This window comes from Microcaecilia unicolor, chromosome 6, assembly GCF_901765095.1.
Source record: "Microcaecilia unicolor chromosome 6, aMicUni1.1, whole genome shotgun sequence".
NCBI lineage: Eukaryota > Metazoa > Chordata > Amphibia > Gymnophiona > Siphonopidae > Microcaecilia > Microcaecilia unicolor.
In genome coordinates, this window is record NC_044036.1 from 98,769,676 (window position 1) to 98,793,747 (window position 24,072).

Here is a 24,072-nt window from a genome sequence, read left to right on the forward strand (position 1 = left end):
CTCTCGTCTCTGGGAGATAGGCGCGAGCCGTCCGAGAATCCAGCAGAGCTCCTATGAATTCGAGGTTCTGCACTGGAAGAAGATGGGACTTTGGGTAATTTATCACAAACCCCAGTAGCTCCAGAAGGCGAATAGTCATCTGCATGGACTGCAGGGCTCCTGCCTCGGACGTGCTCTTTACCAGCCAATCGTCGAGATATGGGAACACGTGTACTCCCAGCCTGCGAAGTGCCGCTGCTACCACAGCTAGGCACTTTGTGAACACCCTGGGCGCAGAGGCGAGCCCAAAGGGTAGCACACAGTACTGGAAGTGGCGTGTGCCCAACTGAAATCGCAGATACTGTCTGTGAGCTGGCAGTATCGGGATATGTGTGTAGGCATCCTTCAAGTCCAGAGAGCATAGCCAATCGTTTTGCTGAATCATGGGGAGAAGGGTGCCCAGGGAAAGCATCCTGAACTTTTCTTTTACGAGATATTTGTTCAGGGCCCTTAGGTCTAGGATGGGACGCATCCCCCCTGTTTTCTTTTCCACAAGGAAGTACCTGGAATAGAATCCCAGCCCTTCTTGCCCGGATGGCACGGGCTCGACCGCATTGGCGCTGAGAAGGGCGGAGAGTTCCTCTGCAAGTACCTTCTTGTGTTGGAAGCTGTAAGACTGAGCTCCCGGTGGACAATTTGGAGGTTTTGATGTCAAATTGAGGGTGTATCCCTGCCGGACTATTTGCAGAACCCACTGATCGGAGGTTATGAGAGGCCACCTTTGGTGAAAAGCTTTCAACCTCCCCCGACTGGCAGGTCGCCCGGCACGGACACTTGGATGTCGGCTATGCTCTGCTGGAGCCAGTCAAAAGCTCGCCCCTTGCTTTTGCTGGGGAGCCGCGGGGCCTTGCTGAGTCGCACGCTGCTGACGAGAGCGAGCGCGCTGGGGCTTAGCCTGGGCCGCAGGCTGTCGGGAAGGAGGATTGTACCTACGCTTGCCAGAAGAGTAGGGAACAGTCTTCCTTCCCCCGAAAAATCGTCTACCTGTAGAGGTAGAAGCTGAAGGCTGCCGGCGAGCGAATTTGTCGAATGCGGTGTCCCGCTGGTGGAGAGACTCTACCACCTGTTCGACTTTTTCGCCAAAAATGTTGTCCGCACGGCAAGGCGAGTCCGCAATCCGCTGCTGGATTCTATTCTCCAGGTCGGCGGCACGCAGCCATGAGAGCCTGCGCATCACCACACCTTGAGCAGCGGCCCTGGACGCAACATCAAAAGTGTCATAAACTCCTCTGGCCAGGAATTTTCTGCACGCCTTCAGCTGCCTGACCACCTCCTGAAAAGGCTTGGCTTGCTCAGGGGGAAGAGCATCAACCAAGCCCGCCAACTGCCGCACATTGTTCCGCATGTGTATGCTCGTGTAGAGCTGGTAAGACTGGATCTTGGACACGAGCATAGAGGAATGGTAGGCCTTCCTCCCAAAGGAGTCTAAGGTTCTAGCGTCTTTGCCCGGGGGCGCCGAAGCATGTTCCCTAGAACTCTTAGCCTTCTTTAGGGCCAAATCCACAACTCCAGAGTCGTGAGGCAACTGAGTGCGCATCAGCTCTGGGTCCCCATGGATCCGGTACTGGGACTCGATCTTCTTGGGAATGTGGGGATTAGTTAAGGGTTTCGTCCAGTTCGCAAGCAATGTCTTTTTTAGGACATGGTGCAAGGGAACGGTGGACGCTTCCTTAGGTGGAGAAGGATAGTCCAGGAGCTCAAACATTTCAGCCCTGGGCTCGTCCTCCACAACCACCGGGAAGGGGATGGCCGTAGACATCTCCCGGACAAAGGAAGCAAAAGACAGACTCTCGGGAGGAGAAAGCTGTCTTTCAGGAGAGGGAGTGGGATCAGAAGGAAGACCCTCAGACTCCTCGTCAGAGAAATATCTAGGATCTTCCTCTTCCTCCCACGAGGCCTCACCCTCGGTGTCAGACACAAGTTCACGAACCTGTGTCTGCAACCTCGCCCTGCTCGACTCAGTGGAGCCACGTCCACGATGGGGGCGTCGAGAGGTAGACTCCCTCGCCCGCATCGGCGAAGCTCCCTCCGCCGACGTAGTCGGGGAGCCTTCCTGGGAGGTGGCCGCTGCCGGCACCGCACGCGGTACCGACGTCGGGGACCTCAACCTGGGCGATGGGCCAGCCGGCGCCACGCTCGACGGTACCGGAGGCGCAAGCACCGCCGGTACCGGAGGGGTAGGGCGCAACAGCTCTCCCAGAATCTCTGGGAGAACGGCCCGGAGGCTCTCGTTTAGAGCGGCTGCAGAGAAAGGCTGTGAGGTCGATGCAGGCGTCGACGTCAGGACCTGTTCCGGGCGAGGAGGCTGTTCCGGGCTGTCCAGAGTGGAGCGCATCGACACCTCTTGGACAGAGGGTGAGCGGTCCTCTCGGTGCCGATGCCTGCTGGGTGCCGAATCCCTCGGCGACCCAGAGCTCTCGGTGCCGACGCGGGGAGGAGACCGGTGTCGATGCTTCTTCGACTTCTTCCGAAGCATGTCACCGGAGCTCCCCGGCACCGACGAGGAGGACGTAGAATCCATCCGTCGCTTCCTCGGGGCCGAGGCCGAAGAAGGTCGGTCTCGGGGGGGCTGTACCGCAGGAGCCCTCAGGGTGGGAGGAGACCCACCCGAAGGCTCACCGCCACCAGCAGGGGAATGGACAGCCCTCACCTGCACTCCTGACGATGCACCACCGTCCGACGACATCAGCAGACGAGGTCCCGGTACCACCGGCGTCGATGCAGCTATCCGATGTCTCGGCGCCGATGCCTCGATGCACTCGATGCAAGGGCGGCCGAGGAAGATGGTCTGGACGCTGACGACGTCGATGCACTCGAAGATCCCGGTTGCCGATGCCGACGAAGAGCCCGAGAACAAAACGTTCCACTGGGCTAGTCTCGCTACCTGAGTCCGCCTTTGAAGCAGGGAACACAGACTACAGTTCTGAGGGCGGTGCTCGGCCCCCAGACACTGAAGACACGAAGAGTGTCGATCAGTGACCGAGATAACCCGGGCGCACTGGGTGCACTTCTTGAAGCCGCTGGAAGGCTTCGATGTCATGGGCGGAAAAATCACGCCGGCGAAATCAAAGTCCGAAATGACGGAAAAAGAGCACCAAAAACTTTAGAGGGAGAAAATCTCGACCGAGGCCGAAAAGAGGCCTACCCCGACGACGAAAGAAAACTTATCGGGGCCAAAAGCTGGAAATACGGGGAGGATTGAAACGGAACCCGGTGGAGGGGTTCCGGAGCACTTCCCGGGTAGAAGAAAAGCTTTTCCGAAGAAAAAACACGTTCAACAATATGGACGCGCGAGGTCGACTCTCCGGGGCTCGACACGGCGAAAAATACGACCGTACCGAGTGCGGACAAAAGAAGACTGGCCGGCTTGAGCCGGTTTCGGGCGGGAAGACGGCCGCGCATGCGCGGTGCGCGCGGGCGCGCGAGGGCTAGCAAAGGACTTTGCTAGTGAAGATTCCGATTGGAGGGGCTGCCGTGGACGTCACCCCCATCAGTGAGAACAAGCAGCCTGCTTGTCCTCGGAGAAAGTAGCATTCACTGGAGGCTTAATCTAACCATGTAAGAAAGTCAAGGGTGTCCCTCTTCCTTCCAACTTACATAATTAAAAAAAAAAAAAAAAAATCAGTTAGTACTGAGGTTTTGCCAGGACTTTGCTTAAGCTAAGCACGCCTACTACTGGAATACTATAGCAACACGCCACTGGAATCTCATGGGAAAGTTAATTGATGACCCTGTGAAAAAGTTTGGGGACAGATTGAAATTCCAACTTGGTAATCTGAACATCTGCCAGGGTTAATAAGAGCATGTTATCTGTGCCTTACTCAAGTCTACTCATTTTTCATGTATGTCACTAAAATTACAGTAGTGCAAGGTTATACAACTACTAACTGCCTTCACTCGGTCTAGAAAGTTTCCACTAAGTTGTCTAAGACTTCAAGACCCCTCTCACCCCGCTTCACCTCTTCAAACCCCTTGGAGGTGCGAGCACCACTGTTAAGAAACCCTGATACAGACCTTGTGTGTGAAGTATTAGAGGGTATAGAATGTGACAACCAAGGTGGATGTTCAGGGTTAGCTGTGGGATATTACAGTGCCAACTTGGACCAGTTTAATTGTTTTGGTGAACTTCTCAGTTTCACCGTCATATCTTTATAAAGAACATTTTCAGGTTATTGGTTCAGCACTGGATTTAAGGGAAAATTAGGTTCTTACCGTGATAATTTTCTTTCCTTTAGTCATAGCAGATGCAGCCATTACAGATGGGTTGTGTCCATCAACCAGCAGAGGGAGATAGAGAGCACACTTTTTTCAGTGCCTCATACCAGCTTGCTCCACTGCCTCTCTTCAGTATTTGAAGCTTCCAAAGCAGTATGGCAAACCGCAATGGGAATAATATAAGCTTTCCTCACAGCGAACGATGGCCCTACAACAAAGGGCATTAACTCAGAATGGAGGGAATGAAACATCCTCCCGGAGGGCATAAACTCATCCTCCACTGAGACATAACTGGAGGGAATAAACATCCTCCAAAACATGAAACTGGAGGGAATTAAGTCATCCTCCTTTAATTGAACAAGAATCCTGAAGACTATTTTCCGACTTTCTCCCAAGGATGGAATCTCCAGGAAACACGAACAGAACCTGAAATAGATTTACAGCAGATAGCATCAGACAGGGAGGGATCATGGCTGCATCTGCTAAAATTATCACGGTAAGAACCTAATTTTCCCTTCCTTCTCATCAAGCAGATGCAGCCATTACAGATGGGATGTATCAAAGCAATCCCTACATAGGGTGGGAACAAGCCACACCACACGCCAGCACTTGCACTCCAAAATGTGCATCCCTCCTGGCAGCCACATCCAGCCTGTAATGTCGGGCAAAAGAGAGCTTAGAAGCCCATGTTGCTGCACTACAAATCTCTTGAAGAGAGAGAGTGCTCCAGTTTCAGCCCACAAAGAGGAAATTCCTCTAGTGGAATGCGCCTTAAAGGCATCAGGCGGAGGCCGGCCGGCAAACAAATAAGCTGAAAAGATAGATTAACCCAGCGGGCAATAGTGGCTTTAGACGCTGGAGACTCTCTGCGAGGACCTGATAGCAAAACAAACAGATGATCAGAGGTCCTGAAAGAGTAACTCGCAGATACTGCAGCAGAGTCCTGGAGAAAGGTGAGTGGGAAAGGCAGGGAAAGGGCTGCATCTGCTTGATGACCAGGAAACATTTAGAAAGCCTTGTTTATATTGTTAAAAAAAAATAGATTTGCTCCAGGTTGTATGTTCCTATTACTGATGGAAAGCAGAAAACCAAATCATAAGACTATTACTATTTTTTCCAAGAAGGAAAAACACATTTTACTAGAATTTTAGAAAAATCATTCACAGTTGCTGTTCATGAATGGAATGTTTACCTTTAAGATCATATGCTAATTATACATATCATGAAACTTGTATGTGATCATTGAAGAATTAATTTTATTTTGGAAAATTGCTTAATTGTATTTTCTCAGGAATGTCTGGCTATCATGTATTGTAACCCACCTTGAACTGTACTAAACAAGAAATGGAGGCATATAAGCCATTGACATTACATTAAAACTTAAGATGGTCCCTGACATGTTAAGGCCTTATATAACCTTGCTCTTGATTATGTGAGGATATCACTGGCAATGTACTGTTCTTCAAGGTCACCGAGTTCACAATGGGAAAACCTTTTGAAGCTGCAGTGCTGAATCTATCAGCATGGCAGCAGATGTGCGCACTGTTCATTTTTTGGAAAATGCCACAGAAAGTGCAGCTGGTAAAGGATTTCTCAACCTTGTGGAAGAAGTTATATATTGATCTCATTCTAGTATGCAGAACTGGTGAGGACTTATCGTCTTGATATGAGGGATGCTAACAGTGGGGAAATGGTTGAGGGAGGGATCTAATTGTGGAGAAAAATGTGCTTTGGTGATTCGGTGTGCTTTAATGCTTTATTAAATGCTATGAAATATTTTTAGCATTGATTTGAAGGCCACCCTGGACTTTAGGACAGATTACATAAAATACATAACCAATGTCATTTTGCCAGTGATGTCCACACCTGTCCAAATGCTGCATACTATGCCAGTGTACTGGGGACTTATGCATAGCTTAGGGTATCTTCTACTAAGCCATGGTAGTGTTTTTAGCTGGCAGTAGAAATCAGTTGACTGTAACCGCCAAGACGCCCATTATATTCTGGGCGCCTTGATATTTACTGCTAGCTGATTTTTGCTAAAGATGCTACTGCGGCTTAGTAAAAGACCCCTTTACAGAACTGTACACTAAGTCCTTTGACAAAAGCATGACCCAGAGGTAAAACAAAAATCAAGATAGAAAATGTCTTTGAGGTCCCTACTGCAATCAGACTAGTTATTTAAATGTTTTTAATAACAAGCAGATTTGTGCTTAAGTTATTCCTACTGAGCAATCAAGTTTAAGATGAAAAGTATGTTTTATTAAAAACAAAACACAGCAGACAAATTAGAATCAAATAAATCAACTGAGAATCTACAACAATCTTGTTCTGGCTACCTCCTGAACAAGCTCCTTACCTGCCAGTCCACCGGAGTCGCAACCTTATGTTTTGAAGTCAACTGGAGGGAATCCACCACTCTCAGGATCTCATCAAAGTTCCTGCCTGTAGTGGCTGGGTACAGTATAGATAACTTCAGCCTCTTGTCTGGGCCAAAGATGAATACCTGCAAATTCAAGAAGCATTACTTTATGAGGAAGGGGGAGGCAACAGACTTCTCTATTCAAACGTATACTTGAGAAACACCATTACAAATTCAGATGGTTTTAAAGCTGGTATTAAGGCACTTGCATTTTTTAGCTCACTTTTATAATACAAAAATTAAAACATTAATACAAAAAAACTAATGGAATGGAAGTCTCAATATATGAGTTAACAAGATAAGGTTCTAACATCTGCAAATCACATCTTTAACTCTTTTTAACCAACCTGATTTTTAGGATATTCACAATGAACATGGAGGAGCGATATGCAGTGGAGCCAGAACATATGCCTTCTTCAGGGATATTTTTTTGTTAATGACAGTAAGAACAATGAAACTTTTAGGTCATTAGTTCTGGAGAACTTGAACAAAAATCATTTTTTTAAGAACAAAAACTAGATAATATAAAATTTAGAGACCCAAGTAGAAAACTAAAAAAATTATTAATTCCCCTTAATGAAAATTCTTTACAATAGAACAAAAATCAGTGCATAATGCTGCTCATAGTGCCTTCCCCTCGTTATGAGGTCCTCCTACCCAAGCCAGGTCTGTGTGACTGCTGCTAACGCCAAACAAACAAACACACTGCTCTTTTTGTTCTGTAGTCTTCTGTCTCTCCCTGACCTGCAACGACACTTAACCGAGCATGTGTGTAGTTGCAAATGGAGCTCCTGCTGGCTCACCCAATCTGCCGTCTTGCTTGCTAAACTCAAAACAGTTATATAATGGATGTCAATACGCTTTTCTCCATTTGTGCAGTTTTGCTTCTTACTGAAAAAGCTCTAAGCCATGTGCTATTGGTTAAGGCTACAGATTGCATGTATAGGTTTTAAGGTTCCTGGAAATGAGTGCTTCTGAAACTAAATACTAAATTCAAACAGCTTTATGTTCATGTGATATTTTGAAGGCTGTTTGATTAGTCTGTTCTGCTCTCAATGAAAAAAAGCTACAGCTAAAATTTGTTGTGAAATGCCTTAACTGAATAAGAACTAAAAGTTTTGGGAGAAGACTGAATGAAAAAAAAAAAAAACATTGCCACCAAGAACTGGCCTTATTACTGAACACAAGGTAAGTTTGACTCAAAATGGTCATATATGAATGGCTACATGAAAAATTGTGGAAATCCCGAAAACCAGATTAGCTTAGGGAGGGGTGGATTCAAGACCAGCTTCAGAAAACATAGCTCTAAAGCATTCATGTTTAACTTGCTTTTCCTCTTTCCAGTTCTCCACAAGAAAAGTGTTTCCACAAAATATTTATATCCTTTTGAACCACTTACCCAGTACCCCACCTATCTTTCCTCCAGCCCCTTCTATGTCCCTTCCTTGCACTGCCCCTTAATCTTAACACCTAATACCCACAGCCTACCACCAACTTCTTAGCTAGGCCTCTCTTCCTAGATCACTTTTGCCACCCAAGATAAGCTGTCAGTCTTTCCCATTTCTCAGCTTCTATAATTTTTTCATTCCACATCAGGCATTGAGTTTTTACTACTTTCCTGTTTACCCCAATCCACCTCACCACTGTTCCAGGGCAGAGGGGGGCCTCTACCCTTGCCCAGTGCCCAATTTCACATCTTGCTGCTACTAAGCCCATTTTCTTTTTAGGTTCTGTTACTGGTAATGATACCTTCGGGTTTATTCTCAAATCCTTCACTTCCACCACCATCGCGTTCCAGTACAACCCTCAATAAGTGCAATCCTCTAGTGTTCTATGCTTCCCACACAGCCAGAAGGTAAACTTGATTTTTCCAGTGCCAGAAATTGGGCGGTTCATAGGAAGTCCAATATTACCACCAGGCACAATTTCCTAAGAAGCTGAGTGGCCATCCCAGAACAGCCTCAAAAAGATCCCCGTAAGAGCAGCTGTTCAACAGAACCTTGACACCCAGGCCTAATACTGATGAAAAACAGGCCACCAGCTCACCCCAAAGCCGCTGTATCAGGGGACAGCCCCACAAAGCATGTAATCTTTGACCGTGCGTTTAACACACAAAGGCTAATGCACTCCCCTGCTTTTGGATGTTTAAGTAGTATTACATAACTTTGGAAATACTTTTTTTGCAAAGCAATTTGAGGAATTGCTTTTGCAGGAGGGGTGGAGAGGAGAAGAGCATGTTAAGAGTATAGCTATGAAGATTTAAAAAAAATGGAACCTAGGATGGACAACGCAAACAAAAAGAAGAAGGTGAAAGAAGAAATGCTGAGAATATAAAATGGGTAACAAGGAGAAATCAGGAGAGGAAAAAATGGAAAAAAGGAAAATGAATAAAGAATGAAAAGCCAGGAAACAAAATGTCAACAGATGATCAAGAAAATAGGTTTCAAAATTTTTCGTTGCATCATGCTGCTGCAGCTACATCTTAAGGGGGAGGGGATAGAAAGTGGAGTGGAGGAGTGGCCTAGTGGTTAGGGTGGTGGACTTGGTCCTGGGGAACTGAGTTCGATTCCCACTTCAGGCACAGGCAGCTCCTTGTGACTCTGGGCAAGTCACTTAACCCTCCATTGCCCCGTGTAAGCCACATTGAGCCTGCTATGAGTGGGAAAGCGCGGGGTACAAATGTAACAAAAAAAACAAACAAAAAAAAAAAGGTAAGCCATGCTAATCTATAAGGGAAGTAGAAGTTTACCCTCCCTGCTACTAGTCTGATTTCCACCCCCCCCCCCACACCCCTCCCCTATACTGTGGACCAATGGTTCAGGTAAACCCAGCATGTCAGATTTTCAGGATTCCACAATGAATATGCATATGAGAGACTTCCATAAATGGAGACACTGCATGCACATCTCTGATGCATATTCATTGTGGATATAAAAAAAAAAAAAAACAAACAAAACAAAAACACGACTAGTTAGGTGTGTTCCAAGGACTGGGCAAAAAACTGCAGAACACACTGCCCGAGAACAAATAGGTCTTATAAAAATAACCAGCGTGAAGAATCCTATATTTGAACTGGATTTACTCCAGGCACACCACTAAATATCCTTTAACATGTTACATGAAAATTTCCAGATAAACTTACAGCACGAGCAGTCAGGGGCATGCCAGAGCTGTCTCTCTCATCGGGATCCAGCATACCCAGTGCAATAGCCAGATCACGCTTGTCATCTGCGATCATTGGAAAAGGGAGCGTGTCAACAGGCTCATCTCCATTATATGCATTGATGTCCTGCACAGAACACACACAGGTTCAGGATTACTGAAAATGGACTATTGATTTGAGCACAAGAACTGTAGTGTGATCCCTCTTCATGTCTCCAAGTAGACTCAAACAAGTCACTTATCTCCTACTGTAAAATGTCTTAGAACAAGAGCACTTTTCTACTGAAATTCTTGTACCATGTTGCACACTCCAGAAGTCTCAAATATTTTGAAGCCTTGTACTCACGCAAAGTTAAATAAAGCCTGTCCCTTTGGTATACAGTATTCAGTGTAACTGGTTTATTGAAACAAAAAAAGAATGTGGAAACATTTTAAAAACCTGTTCAAGTTTTAAGACTTCAGATGAAACCAGAGGCCATAAAATTTAAATTATTCCCATATGTATGTAGATCCAATTTGAGATAAGAGACCAGAACAGAATATATTGTGAGCCAACTTCACTGTAATTCAACCAAGGTAAACTTAAACTGATCCACTTAAGTGCAAGGAATAAAAAACCTAGTGTCCTGCTTCCAGCAGTGGCCAATCTAGGTCACAAGTACCTGGCATAAACCCAGTTTATATTACTATGTCTGAAGTACGAGCAAAAGTTAGCATGCGGTGTGAAAAGGTGGATAAGAGCTGTACTGACAGTCTGAACTGCAAGTCTCCATCTATGAAAGAATGGAGACCTGAGTAAGCAATTTTCCCCCAAAATATTCCGACACAAACTATTATAATTTCTCTCTTCCCCTCCCTTTCACCTTACAACTCCCACACAGTGGGGATTAAGACAACAAAGAGGTGGATTATCTGGGGAAAATTCCCTAGTGAAATGAGGCCAATCACAGATGCTCATCTTGGCTTGCCTGGCATACATTGCACAATACTGATGCACAAAGTACATGGTTCAGAAGATTATACAAGATTGAGGGTTTGGCAGAGGTCTAGAGTCACCTGAGGATTCAAACGATAATTTCATGCAAACAGCTTAGGCTTTTATTTTTTTTAAACCAAGGTCAAGGTCCACCAGCTATGCCAAAGTCTCCTAAGTTTTCCCCAATATGCAGTTGCTGGCCTGAACTGGAAGGTGAAAATGCTATAGTGCCAAACCTTTGCCCAAGCCACATTCCCTGTTCAAAATTTGTCTAATCAGTGAAGTCTCTCTGGGGTAAACCAACTATCTGCTCCTTAATTATTAATCATGTTTTGACTGAATTCTGAGTTATAGAAAATTAATAATGAGAATCTATATGGTACTCAAAGAAATAGCTGTAAACACACCTCTGTACTGACATTTACAGTTACTGGCTGAGGTGTCCATTGCAACAGAACAGTGGGGTAAGAGACATGTCAGCACCATTACCTAGATCTCCACTTTAGCCATTTTAACCGAATCACAAAATATGGGAGAGAAATGGGAGAGGCTGAGCACTCAGCACAAAGGTTTGATTAGCAAATGGGAAAGAATTTGGCATTCATCACTTTTTGTGGTTAACAATAAAGGGGAGGCAGATCCAAGATGGCGGACGTATAGTAAGGAGAGACGCTTGCTCTCTAGGGAAAGCTTGCATTGTTGAATTACCGAGTACCTTTTGCCTTGAATTCTTAGAAGAGCATGCCAAAAAGAAAGGGGAAACCTAAGGGACCTCCTCTCCTTACAGTAGATACCCCTGGACCTCGGCAAACATCGATTTCAGCTTTCTTGGCTTCTACTCCAATGGGCGTATCCGCTTCCAGTGCGAGGGAGAGCGATTATTCGCTTAGCCCGGCAGTTCCGGAGAGCATAGTGGACTTATCTCCGAAGGGGAGGCAGGCTCCTGAAGAAAGCGATTGTGGGGGAGAAAATGGAAGGAGACCAGCTATCTTGAGCCCCGGCGGTTGATGTGGAATAGAAGAATATTACCCCGAATGTGATTCAAGCAGACACTTTGTGTGCTGTGGCGACTCAACTGCTGTTGAGACCGGCCAAAATATCGCTGGAGGCTATATGGACTGCCCTAGAGAACCTTCACAAGGTCTGTGTATCATTTATTACTGTATCTTTGAATAATTCTACTCAAACAGATATGAAAAGCGACATGGAAACTTTATCAGCTAAACAAGTGAAAACAGAAATGGAACTACAAAAATTACAGGAAGTTCAAGCTCAAATGGCAGGTGATAAACTGTTAATTAGTAGAGAAATTGAAAAGTTAGAAAATAATATGAGAAATCTAAACCTTAGAATTCTAAATTTCCCTGAGTGATTTGATTTCGCCAAGAGAGATGTTCTTCAGATTTTTGAAGGAACAATTTAAATACTCAGAAAAAATGCTTCCACCTGTTCAGAAACTGTTTTATTTACCCGTAAAAAGTAACACTCAACAGGATCAGGAAGACCAGATTCTAACAAGAGAAGCTCTAGAAGGTTTGGACTTATCAGCTTTCCTAGAGCAATCTAGAGAAGAAATTAAAAATAGATCAACACTTCTTGTGACTTTTGTCTTCCTTCAAGATAAAGATGCGCTGTTGAAAGTTTATTTTCAAAAAGCCAAGGTGGACTTTTTGGGAGGAAACATTTCTATTTTTCCAGATATTATCTAAATGGACAACAGTGGAGGAACAATTTTTTAGAAATGAAACAAGTACTCTCTTTACAGGCTCGTTTTCAACTACGGTTCCCATGTAAATGCTTAGTAATACTTAAAGATAAGAAATATGTTTTTTTATGATAAACAATTGAGTGATTTCCTTAAGACCGGGAAGGATAAAGGGCAAGACCAAAGCCATTAGAGGGATTAAAGTAAATGAGTAAGCCTATATATTGTGGACACAATTATTTCTTGAGATACCAACTCCCTTTTGAACATCTTGGATCCCCTTAATGTGGGCTTAGTGAAACTCTTCTTTAAAAATTACCTTATTTGATGAAACTGACTCTGTGGCACTGTAGTGTTCGTAAGCCTGTAGTTCAGCATTTCATTGGCTCTCACTGTCCCCGTCCTCACCAGACAGAACGGAACTTGGAGGAGGGAAGTGGAGTGGATTGAATCTCTAACAATCATATACAGGGAGGTATGAACATCAGTGGAGGCAAGTGCACAGAACAGAAGGGAAGACAAACATTTAATCACTTGTCACTGAAACACATACACACACTCAATCACTCTGTGTATCTCTCTCTTACACTGTCTGTAAAACACACTGTCACTCTCAGTCTCTCACATGGGCAACTGTATGCTGCATTCTCACGAGTAAGGAGCTCTTCTGATGCGATTGTTAAACTGATTGAAGGGCCTGAACAAGGAAAACTTTTACCACATTGTAACAGTTTACACAAAAAACATTGTATATAAAGAAATCTTACACATGTAAACAAATATTCAGAATACAACCGTGGAAACATTAATGGCAGGAACTCATTAAATTGCTAGCGCCAGTTTCATTGCGTTAAGAAACGGGCCTTTTTTACTAGCAAATAAACAAACAATAAAGTGGAGGCTAGAAGTAATAGATTCTACTTCAGCCCCTTTTTCAGAATTACTAACCTGGGCCCTGACACTAAAAACTCTGGTGCTGTTCCTTTCAAAAAATTACTTCCTAATGCTCCCCAATAGTATGCAAATGATATGCATGTTATTAGCTTCTAGCATTAGGAAGTAAAGTGAGGATGGTGCCTGGTGCATGTGTGTCAAGCACAGCTCTTAAGTGCATGCCCATAATGCCAGAGGAAGAGGAGGGAAGGAAGGAGGAGAAAGAGCTGCCGGTTGGGTCAGCCTTCTGCATGGTATTTTCTAGTGACCCAGATTTACCACTATAAGTATATCGAGGCTTGGAATTTTCCAATAATTAAAACTTTAGTACCGGATGCATGGTACTTTCTAGTGACCCAGATTTACCACCGAGAATATAGAGTCTTAGAATTTTCTGCTGTAATTAAAGGTTTTAGTACCAACAAAGAACTTTCATGATAGTTCAATACAAAGGTGTCATAAGGTATTTTTAAAGGGGCTTTTCCAGGTATCTGGCTGAGAAAGGGTGATTACATACACTTTATCAAAGGAACCGAAAAATGATACCAGGAGGTTCCACGGGGAAAATTCACGATTTAACAATAACTTATGTGAGCCTGTATAAACACCCAACAGCTCAGAGCTGGCGTAGGTTCTGCAGCAGTATCGGCACCCTTACTAGCTGTGCATGGGAAAAAATAGGAAATTCTCTCAACTGCATATAAATTTAATTTGTGTTGTTCCTCAGTGTGTGTTTCCAGCGTTTTGCCTCCAAGCATGGTGCACTTGCAAATGCGGGCGCTAGTCCAGAACTAATGGCCTTTAGCGCCCACATTTGCTTCTGGGCATTGGGGCTCCGAAGCACAAGCTTACCAGAATACATATGGGAGCTTGTGGGGGGGGGGGGGGGGGGTGATTAATGGGTACTGATTGGAAGATGAGACTGTTTATGTTTATCTCATTGAGAGACTGAGCTAACAAATAGTTGTGTATTATACAATTTGGTTTACATATACTAGAAAATTCTCACATTTCATATTTGTGAATTGTTTCGCTGTTCACTGCTTGCGTCTGTAAAGAAACCTCTACAAATCAAAGAGGAAAAAAAAAAACCACGAGCATGAACCCCGCCTCCACATAAGCAACTCAACAAGGGCAGTCAGTGAGAAGCCAATTTAGAAACAAAACTTGCATACACCATCTTACATTTCCACAAGATTTCCAATTATATTTACAGTATTTCTAGTCTTAGGCACAGGGGATAAGTATCTCAGTTTCCTAGTTATCGCTATAGCCAGTTACACACGTTTGTTCAGGCTCTGGAGACCCATCTCAAGCAGACACACTGCACAACTCCAGGCTGCAAAGTACGAGGCCTACCCCACTTTTGCTTCCTTGACAGTACCTTGTTCCATCCGTGATGATCCCTGACACTATCAATTGAAAGGGCAATCATCCGAACACCACGCTTCTCAAATTCTGGGTACAGCTGTGCTGCTCGGCCAAGCTCCGTCGTACACACTGGGGTGTAGTCCCTAGGATGGGAAAAGAGGATTCCCCATCTGAAGAGACAAGAAAACTCATGTAAGAGAAGGCCAAGCTCACCTGACACCATCTGCAAGAAGGTGGATACATGAAGTAACCAAATATTCTGTCTGTTAAATAAGGGATTGTTCAGGGCCATGTATTCACTCAACTTACCTTTCCTACAACCTCTAGAGAAGGGATATTACTAGGTATGAACAGAGGCTTATTTGTAACCCATTCACACCCATTGCCCCAACCTAAACTGGAAAAACAAGAGTAGCTGGATTGGCTCAGTGGCAGTGCTGTATACATACTCAAGAGCCTCATTTTTTTGTCTTAATCTAGTCAAGAGTAGACTAACAAAACAAAGTGCTACATGAATCATTGCAGGGCTCCAGAAACAGCCCTGCAATATAATTACACTGAGTAGAGAGTAGAAAAAAAATCTTAGTTGTAAAAAGGTTCTACAAACTAGGTTATGAACTATAAAAGAGGAAGAAATTGCTAGGTCAGGAAAAAAAAAACCCCAACAACCCCAAAATCAAATATAGTTGTCAGCAGAAAACTTCAGAAACATTGCTATTACTTAGTGTAACGCACACAACTTTCCTACTGCTAGTCATGGTACACAGAAACAAGCGAGAACTACTGCATGGAGCTTCCAGTTTAGACAAGGCACAGATATGATGAATAAAATATATAGAGCAACCAAAGTAAAACCAGGGCTTAAAAATGTAAAAGCAGCCTCAAAAACAGGGTTCCCAAACCTGTCCTGGTGGAACTCCAGTCAGGTTTTCAAGCTATCCACAATGAATATGCATATGAAAGATCTGCAAACCAAGGAGGCAGTGTATGCAAATTGATCTCATGAATAGTCATTGTAGACATCCTGAAAACCTGACTGGGCTGGGGTTTGCCCAGGGAAGGTTTGGGAATCACTGCTCAAAAAGCTGTATTTTTAGGCAGGATCAGATATGTCCAGAGCCAGCATGAAGCACCAGCTCTGTAGCATGCTGAACAGGGCTGGAAAAAAAAAAAATCCAAGGACCTGATGTCCGAAATGGTTTGCATGGGGAAAACTGGGAAAGGTTAATATCAGAACAGAGACGTGTACTAGGAACAAAGAACTAGTTTTGACCAAGGTAGCCAGAATGTCTTGTGGCCCAAGTGCGAGCTCTGGCTATTGTAACCTAAGCAAGAACAAAGTATTTAAGTTCTTGTGATCTCAGGGAACTCACTTTAACCCTCCACTGCCTCAGTTACAAACTTAAGGGCAGATCAAAAGCCCCATGCTGTTCCAAACAGCACTCTAAAAAACAGTGCTGGAACACCACAGGGCTTTACCGCACCTATGATCAGAGATAACTGCATGCAATTCTCTCTGACCATGCGGTAGAAGTGCGCCTCAGCATGCACTTGGTGACAAGTCTGGGCTGTCAAACACAGGGGCTGGAGATCCATGAGACCCCAACTACCCCTGCTCTGAAAAAGGCTGAACGGGGGCTGGACACAGGTTCAGACAGGGCTGGAGATCCAGTGGGTCTCCAGCCCCCACTAACCTCCACCACCATTCGTAAGAAGTCCCTGGTGGCCCAGTGGGCCGTGGTAAATCTCCCCACTTCCTTCAGCATCGCCTGCAAACTGGTGGCGCCCAGCCCTGCCCAGTGTATCCTGGGATGCGCTGGGCAGGTCTTCACACCTTATATGGATACAGTGGGCAGGGCTGGGTGCCACCATTTTGCAGGCGGCGCTGATGAAAGAGGGAGGCCACCTCCCTCCTCCAACCTAAGGTGGGGTGGGGGATTGACCACGGCCCACTGAGCCACCAGGGACATCTCAGGAATGCTGAGAGGGGTTGGGGTAGTTGATCAGGTTGAGGTTCCTGTGGGGGGCTGAGGCATTAGGGGGGAATGGGGGCCTGCTAGCATGCAAATGCATGCTGGACAGGGCTCACCATTCCTCCCCAATGGTCTGCAAACCCTATGGTGTAGGGTTTGCCGCAGCCAGCGCGCCAATCTTTGGTGCGCTGCTCGCTGATCATTGGGGATGAATAGGTTTAGCATGCATTTGCATGGTACTTGCGTAAGAGCCTGTGAGCATGCTTCACACGATCGGGGGCTCTCATCATGGGGTGGTAGCAAATGCAGGCGCTAGTATGGTGCTAATAGCCTCTAGCGCCTGCATTTGCTTCTGATCATCGGCCCATTAGATTGGGAGTCCTCAAGGGACAGGAAGATACCTATTATACCTGAATATAATGTACCTTGAGCTACAACCAGTGAAGGAGTAGCCTAGTGGTTAGAGCACCAGCCTTGACATCCAGAAGTGCCCGGTTCATATCCCCATGCTGCTTCTCGTGATCTTGGGCAAGTCATTTAACCCTTCATTGCCTCAGGTACAAAATTAAGATTGTGAGCCCTCCAGGGACAGCAAAATATCCAGTGCACCTGAATGTAACTCACTGTAAGCTCCTAATTTAAAAAAAGGTGTGAGCAAAATCTAAATAAATAAGACAGGAGCTAAGTCCTAAACCTCTTCCCTCCCTCCCCTAGGTGGAAAGCTTATGCAAGGTGAGAACAGCAGATGTGAGATTTTAGGTCATAGGCCACAACTATTTCAGAAAAAGGAGCTGTAAGACTAGTCATGCAAGTATTTAAACACTCACCCAGACTGTCTGGGTGAATCCTAGAAACTGGTCTGAGAGCTACTGCTCTACAGCATAGTGTTAGTGACAAGTGCCTGACCAAGTTATCATGCCATACAGCAGTAGGCTCGCATGTCATCGGTGGCCCAGAGAACACTTTGGAAACTGTGATTAGATGAACCCTTTTCTCCCTCTCCTTCACACTTTAAATCAGTGGTACAAGCAGAAATTATTTAAAATGGCCCGCCTCCATTGGACTGACCAAGAACAAATACAGCCAAGGTAAAAAGTCAAATTCCCAGTAGGGAATGTGCTTCACTCTGCTACTCAAGTTCCACTGTTTGCCAATAACACTTGTTGTTATGTTTAAGATCCTTTCTGCACATAGCAGAGATCTGTGTTCTAGCCAAATCTTATCTTGCTTTTAGAAATTTACTGGGATAGATTTAAAGACATTTTCAGTTCTTATGCCCCAGCTAAGACCCTAACTGAGCTTCTATGTGTCACATTATGTTAAATACAGGATGCTGCTTTAAACCTAGTCACTTTCAAATTCAAGTATGACAGGAGAGCCTGACTGGTTTTTCAGATACTTTAAGAAGTTGTATTCTATCTTACCATGTGTTTTACTGGTATGAACTTGTTCTGGCTTAAAGTTTTGTCTTGCATAAACTAAGCTCCACAAAGCAGGAGCCATTTCTTATGTATGCAGTGCTGCTTGTGTCCAATAGTACATAAGTACTGCCATACTAGGAAAGACCAAAGGTCCATCAAGCCCAGCATCCTGTTTCCAACAGTGGCCAATCCAGGTCACAAATACCTGCCAAGATCCCAGAAAAGTACAAAACATTTTATACTGCTTATCCCAGAAATAGTGTATTTTCCCCAAGTCCATTTAATAATGGTCTATGGACTTTTCCTTTAGGAAGCCATCCAAACCTTTTTTAAACTCCACTAAGCTAACCGCCTTTACCACATTCTCTGGCAACAAATTCCAGAGTTTAATTACACGTTGAGTGAAGACATTTTCTGATTAGTTTTAAAATTTACTACATTGTAGCTTCATTGCATGCCCCCCAGTCCTAGTATTTTTGGAAAGCGTAAAACAGATGCTTCACATCTACCCTTTCAACTCCACTCATTTTATAGACCTCTATATCTCCTCTCAGCCGCCTTTTCTCCAAGCTGAAGAGCCCTAGCCGCTTTAGCCTTTCCTCATATGGAAGTCGTCCCATCCCCTTTATCATTTGTCGCCCTTCTCTAATTCCACTATATCTTTTGAGATGCAGTGACCAGAATTGAACACAATATTCAAGGTGCGGTCGAACCATGGAGCGATACAAAGGCATTTTAACATCCTCATTTTTGTTTTCCATTCCTTTCCTAATACCTAATATTCTATTTGCTTTCTTAGCCGCAGCAGCACACTGAGCAGAAGGTTTCAACGTATCAACGACGACACCTAGATAGATCCCTTTCTTGTACTGTGACTCCTAACGTGGAACCTTGCATGACAGCTATAATTTGGGTTCCTTTCCCACATGCATCACTTTGCACTTGTTCACATTAAGCTACAACAACTCCCATATTTAACTACAGGAAATCTAAATATTATAAACTGGCAATGGATGAAGACGGTTCTTTGTAAATTGTTCTGTCAACAGACTAAATTACCAATAATGAGGGGGAACTGGCAGACAAAGAAATGGAAAACACCAAACACAATCCAGAGGGTTGTGTAAAATGAATGTAAAGAGATGAGTAAAGTGGGAAATACCCTCAGAAACCAAGGCTCCCGCCAAGGTCTGGTCAACGAAGGCTCCCACCAAGGTCTGGTCAACGAAACACTATTATCTATAAAAGACTTTGTGCCTGTGATCTAGTTTCTTTCATGGGGTAAATATTCCCTGCTTCAATCATTCAAAATTGCCCATATAGGAGCATCATACAAAATTGCCCATAAGAGCACAAATTTGAAGAGTAACCGAGTAACAAAAACTGCTCAAGCTACAGCATAGCATGCATCAACTTAGCTTAATAAATGCTGGCTTGACAACCCCACATTTCAACTGCTGATTTTCAACGGGACCCAATTTGTTTCACCATAACAGGGCTTCATCAGGAACCACTCAGTTGGATCATACTGTCAGGGGTATTGGTCTCAAGCTAACTAAACTTTTCTTACGAAGGAGTGAAGCAGGGAATATTTACCCCATGAAAGAAACTAGATCACGGGCACAAAGTCTTTTATAGATAATAGTGTTTCGTTGACCAGACCTTGGCGGGAGCCTTGGTTTCTGAGGGTATTTCCCACTTTACTCATCTCTTTACATTCATTTTACACAACCCTCTGGATTGTGTTTGGCTGTTTTTCAGTTCTCTGGAGTATTAGATTACCTGATTAGGATCAACAGCCCATACTGTTTCTTTCATCATAAGATAGACAAAGAAATGGCACATGTTTACAATATACATCTCAGGTGAATGGTTCAGATCAGCGCTCACCAGAAGTTATCAGGGCTGTGGAGTCAGCACACTAAACCTCCAACTCTGACTGATTTTAGGTTTTAAGGGGCCCTTTTACAAAGCTGCACTAAAAGGTGGCCTGTGCTATGACTAGCACACACTGAGGCCACTTTTAGCGTGTCTGTAAAATGGATGATTTTTCATCTCTTCAATGGCCATGTGCTAATTTCCCAATTAGCACACGGCCATTAGCATGGAAGCCCATGCAGACAACTATTTACTAGTTAGTAAGAGCTCCCGACCCACACTAACCATGCTCCAATCGGTTGGTGTATGGAAATGTAGCTTCATTAACCGATTAGTGCTGGGCACGCCTACTTTCCATCCCCAGTGATAAAAAAATGCAAAGTATTTTTTTTTAGCTGTTTGACACCTGAGCATGCCCTGCGGTAGTGAATTTTCCCCACACAGTAAGCACACGTTAGAGCTTACCACCGCTTAGTAAAAAGGACTCCTACATTTTTTGTTCTCGATCTAAAGTACTGGTAAATACAGTGGCAATCCTAGGTCAGCTGCCACCCAGGGCAGATCACCGCTGTGCGCACCCCCCCCCCCCCCCGCCGGGTGCAGTGGCATCCATCCCCCCAGGGTGCAGCATGACACCCCCTCCCCCGGAGACATTCTTGACTGCTGGAGGGTGCAGAGAGCAGCCGTGCACCTGTTGGCTCCACTGGCTCCCTCTGCCCCGGAACAGGAAGTAACCTGTCCCAGGACAGAGGGAGCAGGGAACCAACGGAGCCAACAGGCGCGCGGCTGCTCTCTGCACCCTCCAGCAGCGTGCACCCAGGGCGGACCGCCCCCACCCTTGTTACGCCACTGGGTAAATATAACTTATTGACCAATACTTTATATCCATTCTCTATTTCTGTGGATAACACTCATCCTTCCTGTCTCATCAGCTCATAACCTTGGGGGTCACCTTCGACTCCTTCCTCTCCTTCTCTGCACATATTCAGCAGACTGCTAAAACCTGTCATTTCTTTCTCTATAATATCACCAAAATTCACCCTTTCTGAGCACACTATCAGAACCCTCATTCACACTCATCACCTCTCACTTAGACTATTGCAACTTGCTTCTCACAGGTCTCCCACTTAGCCATCTCTCTCCTCTTCAGTCTGTTCAAAATTCTGCTGTATGACTAATATTCCGCCAGTGTCGTTATGCTCATATTAACCCTCTCCTCAAGTCACTTCACTGGCTTCCTATCCGTTTCCGCATACAGTTCTAACTCCTCTTATTGACCTATAAGTGCATTCACTCTGCAGCTCCTCAGTACCTCTCCACTCTTCTCTCCCTACATTCCTCCCCGGGAACTCCGTTCACTGGGTAAATCTCTTATTTGCACCCTTCTCCTCCACTGCTAACTCCAGACTCCGTTCCTTTTATCTTGTTGCACCATATGCCTGGGATAGACTTCCTGAGCCGGTAAGTCAAGCGCCATCTCTGGCCGTCTTCAAATCTAAGCTAAAAGCCCACCTTTATTTTTTTTTTATTTTTGTACCCCGCACTTTCCCACTCATGGCAGGCTCAATGCGGCTTACATGGGGCAATGGAGGGTTAAGTGACTTGCCCAGAGTCACAAGGAGCTGCCTGTGCCTGAAGTGGGAATTGAACTCAGTTCCACAGGACCAAAGTCCACCACCCTAACCACTAGGCCACTCCTTTATGATGCTGCTTTAGTCACTTGTTTAGAACCCTTATTTTATCACCCTCACTTTAATATTCCCTTATCTCGTTTGTCTGTCCTAATTAGATTGTAAGCTCTGTCAAGCAGGGACTGTCTCTTCATGTTCAAGTGTACAGCGCTGCGTACATCTAGTAGTGCTACAGAAATGATTAGTAGTAGTAATATATAGTAAGTTTGTCGTTATATATATATACTAGTAAAAAAGGCCCGTTTCTGAAAGAAATGAAATGGGCGCTAGCAAGGTTGTCCTCTAATGGCAATTATGTTTTTAAGGGAACTGTTAGGAGACAGTATGTGTGTGAGAGAATGAATGAGTATGTGTCAGACAAAGAGTGTGTGATTGAGAGACAGAATGTGTGTGTCTGTGTGAGTGAGAGAGAGTGTAGTGTGTCCCGTGTGCACCAATTATGCTCTCTCCCCTGCATTCATCCATATGCAGGATCTCTCCCCTGCCACCTCCATTCATCGTGGTGCAGCAATTCTCCTCTGTCCCTTGCCCTCCCCCCCCCCCCACATGTGCATCACACCGCCCCACTCCAAGTTCCAGGCCCCCCTCCCTCCCATTTCCATTCTCTCCCAGTTCCAGGCCCCCCTCCCTCCCTCTCCCTCCCCCCTCCGAGTTCCAGGGTCCCTCCCTTCCAGTTCCATGGTTGTAGTCCCTCCCTTCCTCCCTCCGTCCCTTCCAGTTCCAGGCCCCCTCCCTCCGATTTTTAACTCTTCTTCACTCACCATGTCGGTGTTATGGCAGCAGCGGTACAATGCACGCAGGCTCGGCCTGTCTCTCTGTCTTAGCTCTGGTCCCGCCCTCATTTCCTGTTTCCGAGGGCAGGACCAGAGCTAAGACAGAGAGACGGGCCAAGCCTGGGTGCATTTTACCGCTGCTGCCGTAACACCGACGTGGTGAGTGAAGATGAGTTTTAAAAAATCAGAGGAAGGGGGCCTGGAACTGGAAGGGAGGGAGGGACGACGACCGTGGAACTGGAGGGAGGGGGGACCCTGTCTCTGGCATTAAACATCTGAAGCGGCTCCTCGACAGCGTCTCTGTAGTAACATCTCCTGTCGTCAGGCAAGCAGGGTTCTAGTGCGGGCCAGTGACATCAGGAGATGATTACAATCTCAGTGAGATACATTCGAACGTTGAAGGAGCAAATTATTATATTAGATATTTTTTTAAATTTTGAAGCTGGAATCGGTATTTTTTTTACTAACTCCACAGTCATGAAAAGTTACTACCTGACTGCTGTCTTAAATTAAATGAGTTAACTCTCCTATGGTATGCAAATTACTAAAGCACTAAGAACAGTGCACACCACAGTAATCTAATATAGTTTGCTACACTGTCTGTCAGTGACTTGGCTCATTCACCAAGGAGCGCTAAAAAAATAAGCCCACCAACATTCCATGACTCCACCCCCTCAGCTCACCCCACAAAAATCCCTACTGGTCCACTGGGCCTCAGAGAAGGGTGAAGGGGGGGGGGGGGGTCCCCAGATCAACCCAGGTATGGACACCTAACAAAAGGAGGCCATCAACCAGAGAACCTTTACCCAGAATTAAATATTTTCTTAAAATACTCCTGAGTGTGTTCCCTTTCACATTCACCTTACTCTTATTCCAAAGCTTTTTTTTTTTTTTTTTAATTATTAAAAAGACTTGCTTCCCCTGCATTTATGCCACAGAGGTATTTATTTTCAAAGCTGTTTATTGAGTTTTAACAATACAACAGTAAGCATAAAACAAACCCCAACAATTCCCCTTCCCAGTCCCCCCCCCCCCCCCCCCGCCAGTAAACAGTACAATAGGTGGTCCATATTAACCAGAAACCATTCCGTCTAGAATCTCGGTCCTTAAAACTCCAAACCCACACCAACCTGCCCCCTTTCCCACACAAGAGCATGCTTTGGGGGGGGGGGGGGGGGTCATTGATGGTTCTATGAATTTGTGTGGCTGTCAGGATCTTTTTGCTTTCACTTCAACTGCTGTGTGCTGCCCCTGACAACCAGGGAGTCTTGCCTAATACTTGGGTTGGGCCAGCCCTATATTAGTCTACTTTATAAACCATATCACCATCAGACAACTGCTTCCTCCCACCCATTATCAACTAGAACCTCCTTACTTCTGATAAGCAGGCCTGTCTCCACCTCAATTTAAGTTTACTTACTGTTGAGAGCTAATTCCAGCCCATTCAAGTGCAGATTGTTGGCAGGCTCAGCAGTTAGGATTACAATTGCTAAAAGCATAGAAATCAATTTAG

General features: G+C 45.2%; 1 protein-coding gene across 1 annotated transcript in view; it reads right to left on the bottom strand.

Annotated features, from left to right (window-relative positions):
• PRDX6 (peroxiredoxin 6) overlaps positions 1-24,072 on the bottom strand; it is a 33,918-nt gene that overhangs the window by 3,772 nt on the left and 6,074 nt on the right. The window contains exons 2-4 of the mRNA XM_030208538.1: positions 14,837-14,993; positions 9,819-9,965; positions 6,614-6,760 (exon numbers count right to left, since the gene is read on the bottom strand). Coding sequence (XP_030064398.1) covers positions 6,614-6,760; positions 9,819-9,965; positions 14,837-14,993 — 451 coding nt within the window. The remainder of the gene's footprint in view (positions 1-6,613; positions 6,761-9,818; positions 9,966-14,836; positions 14,994-24,072) is intronic.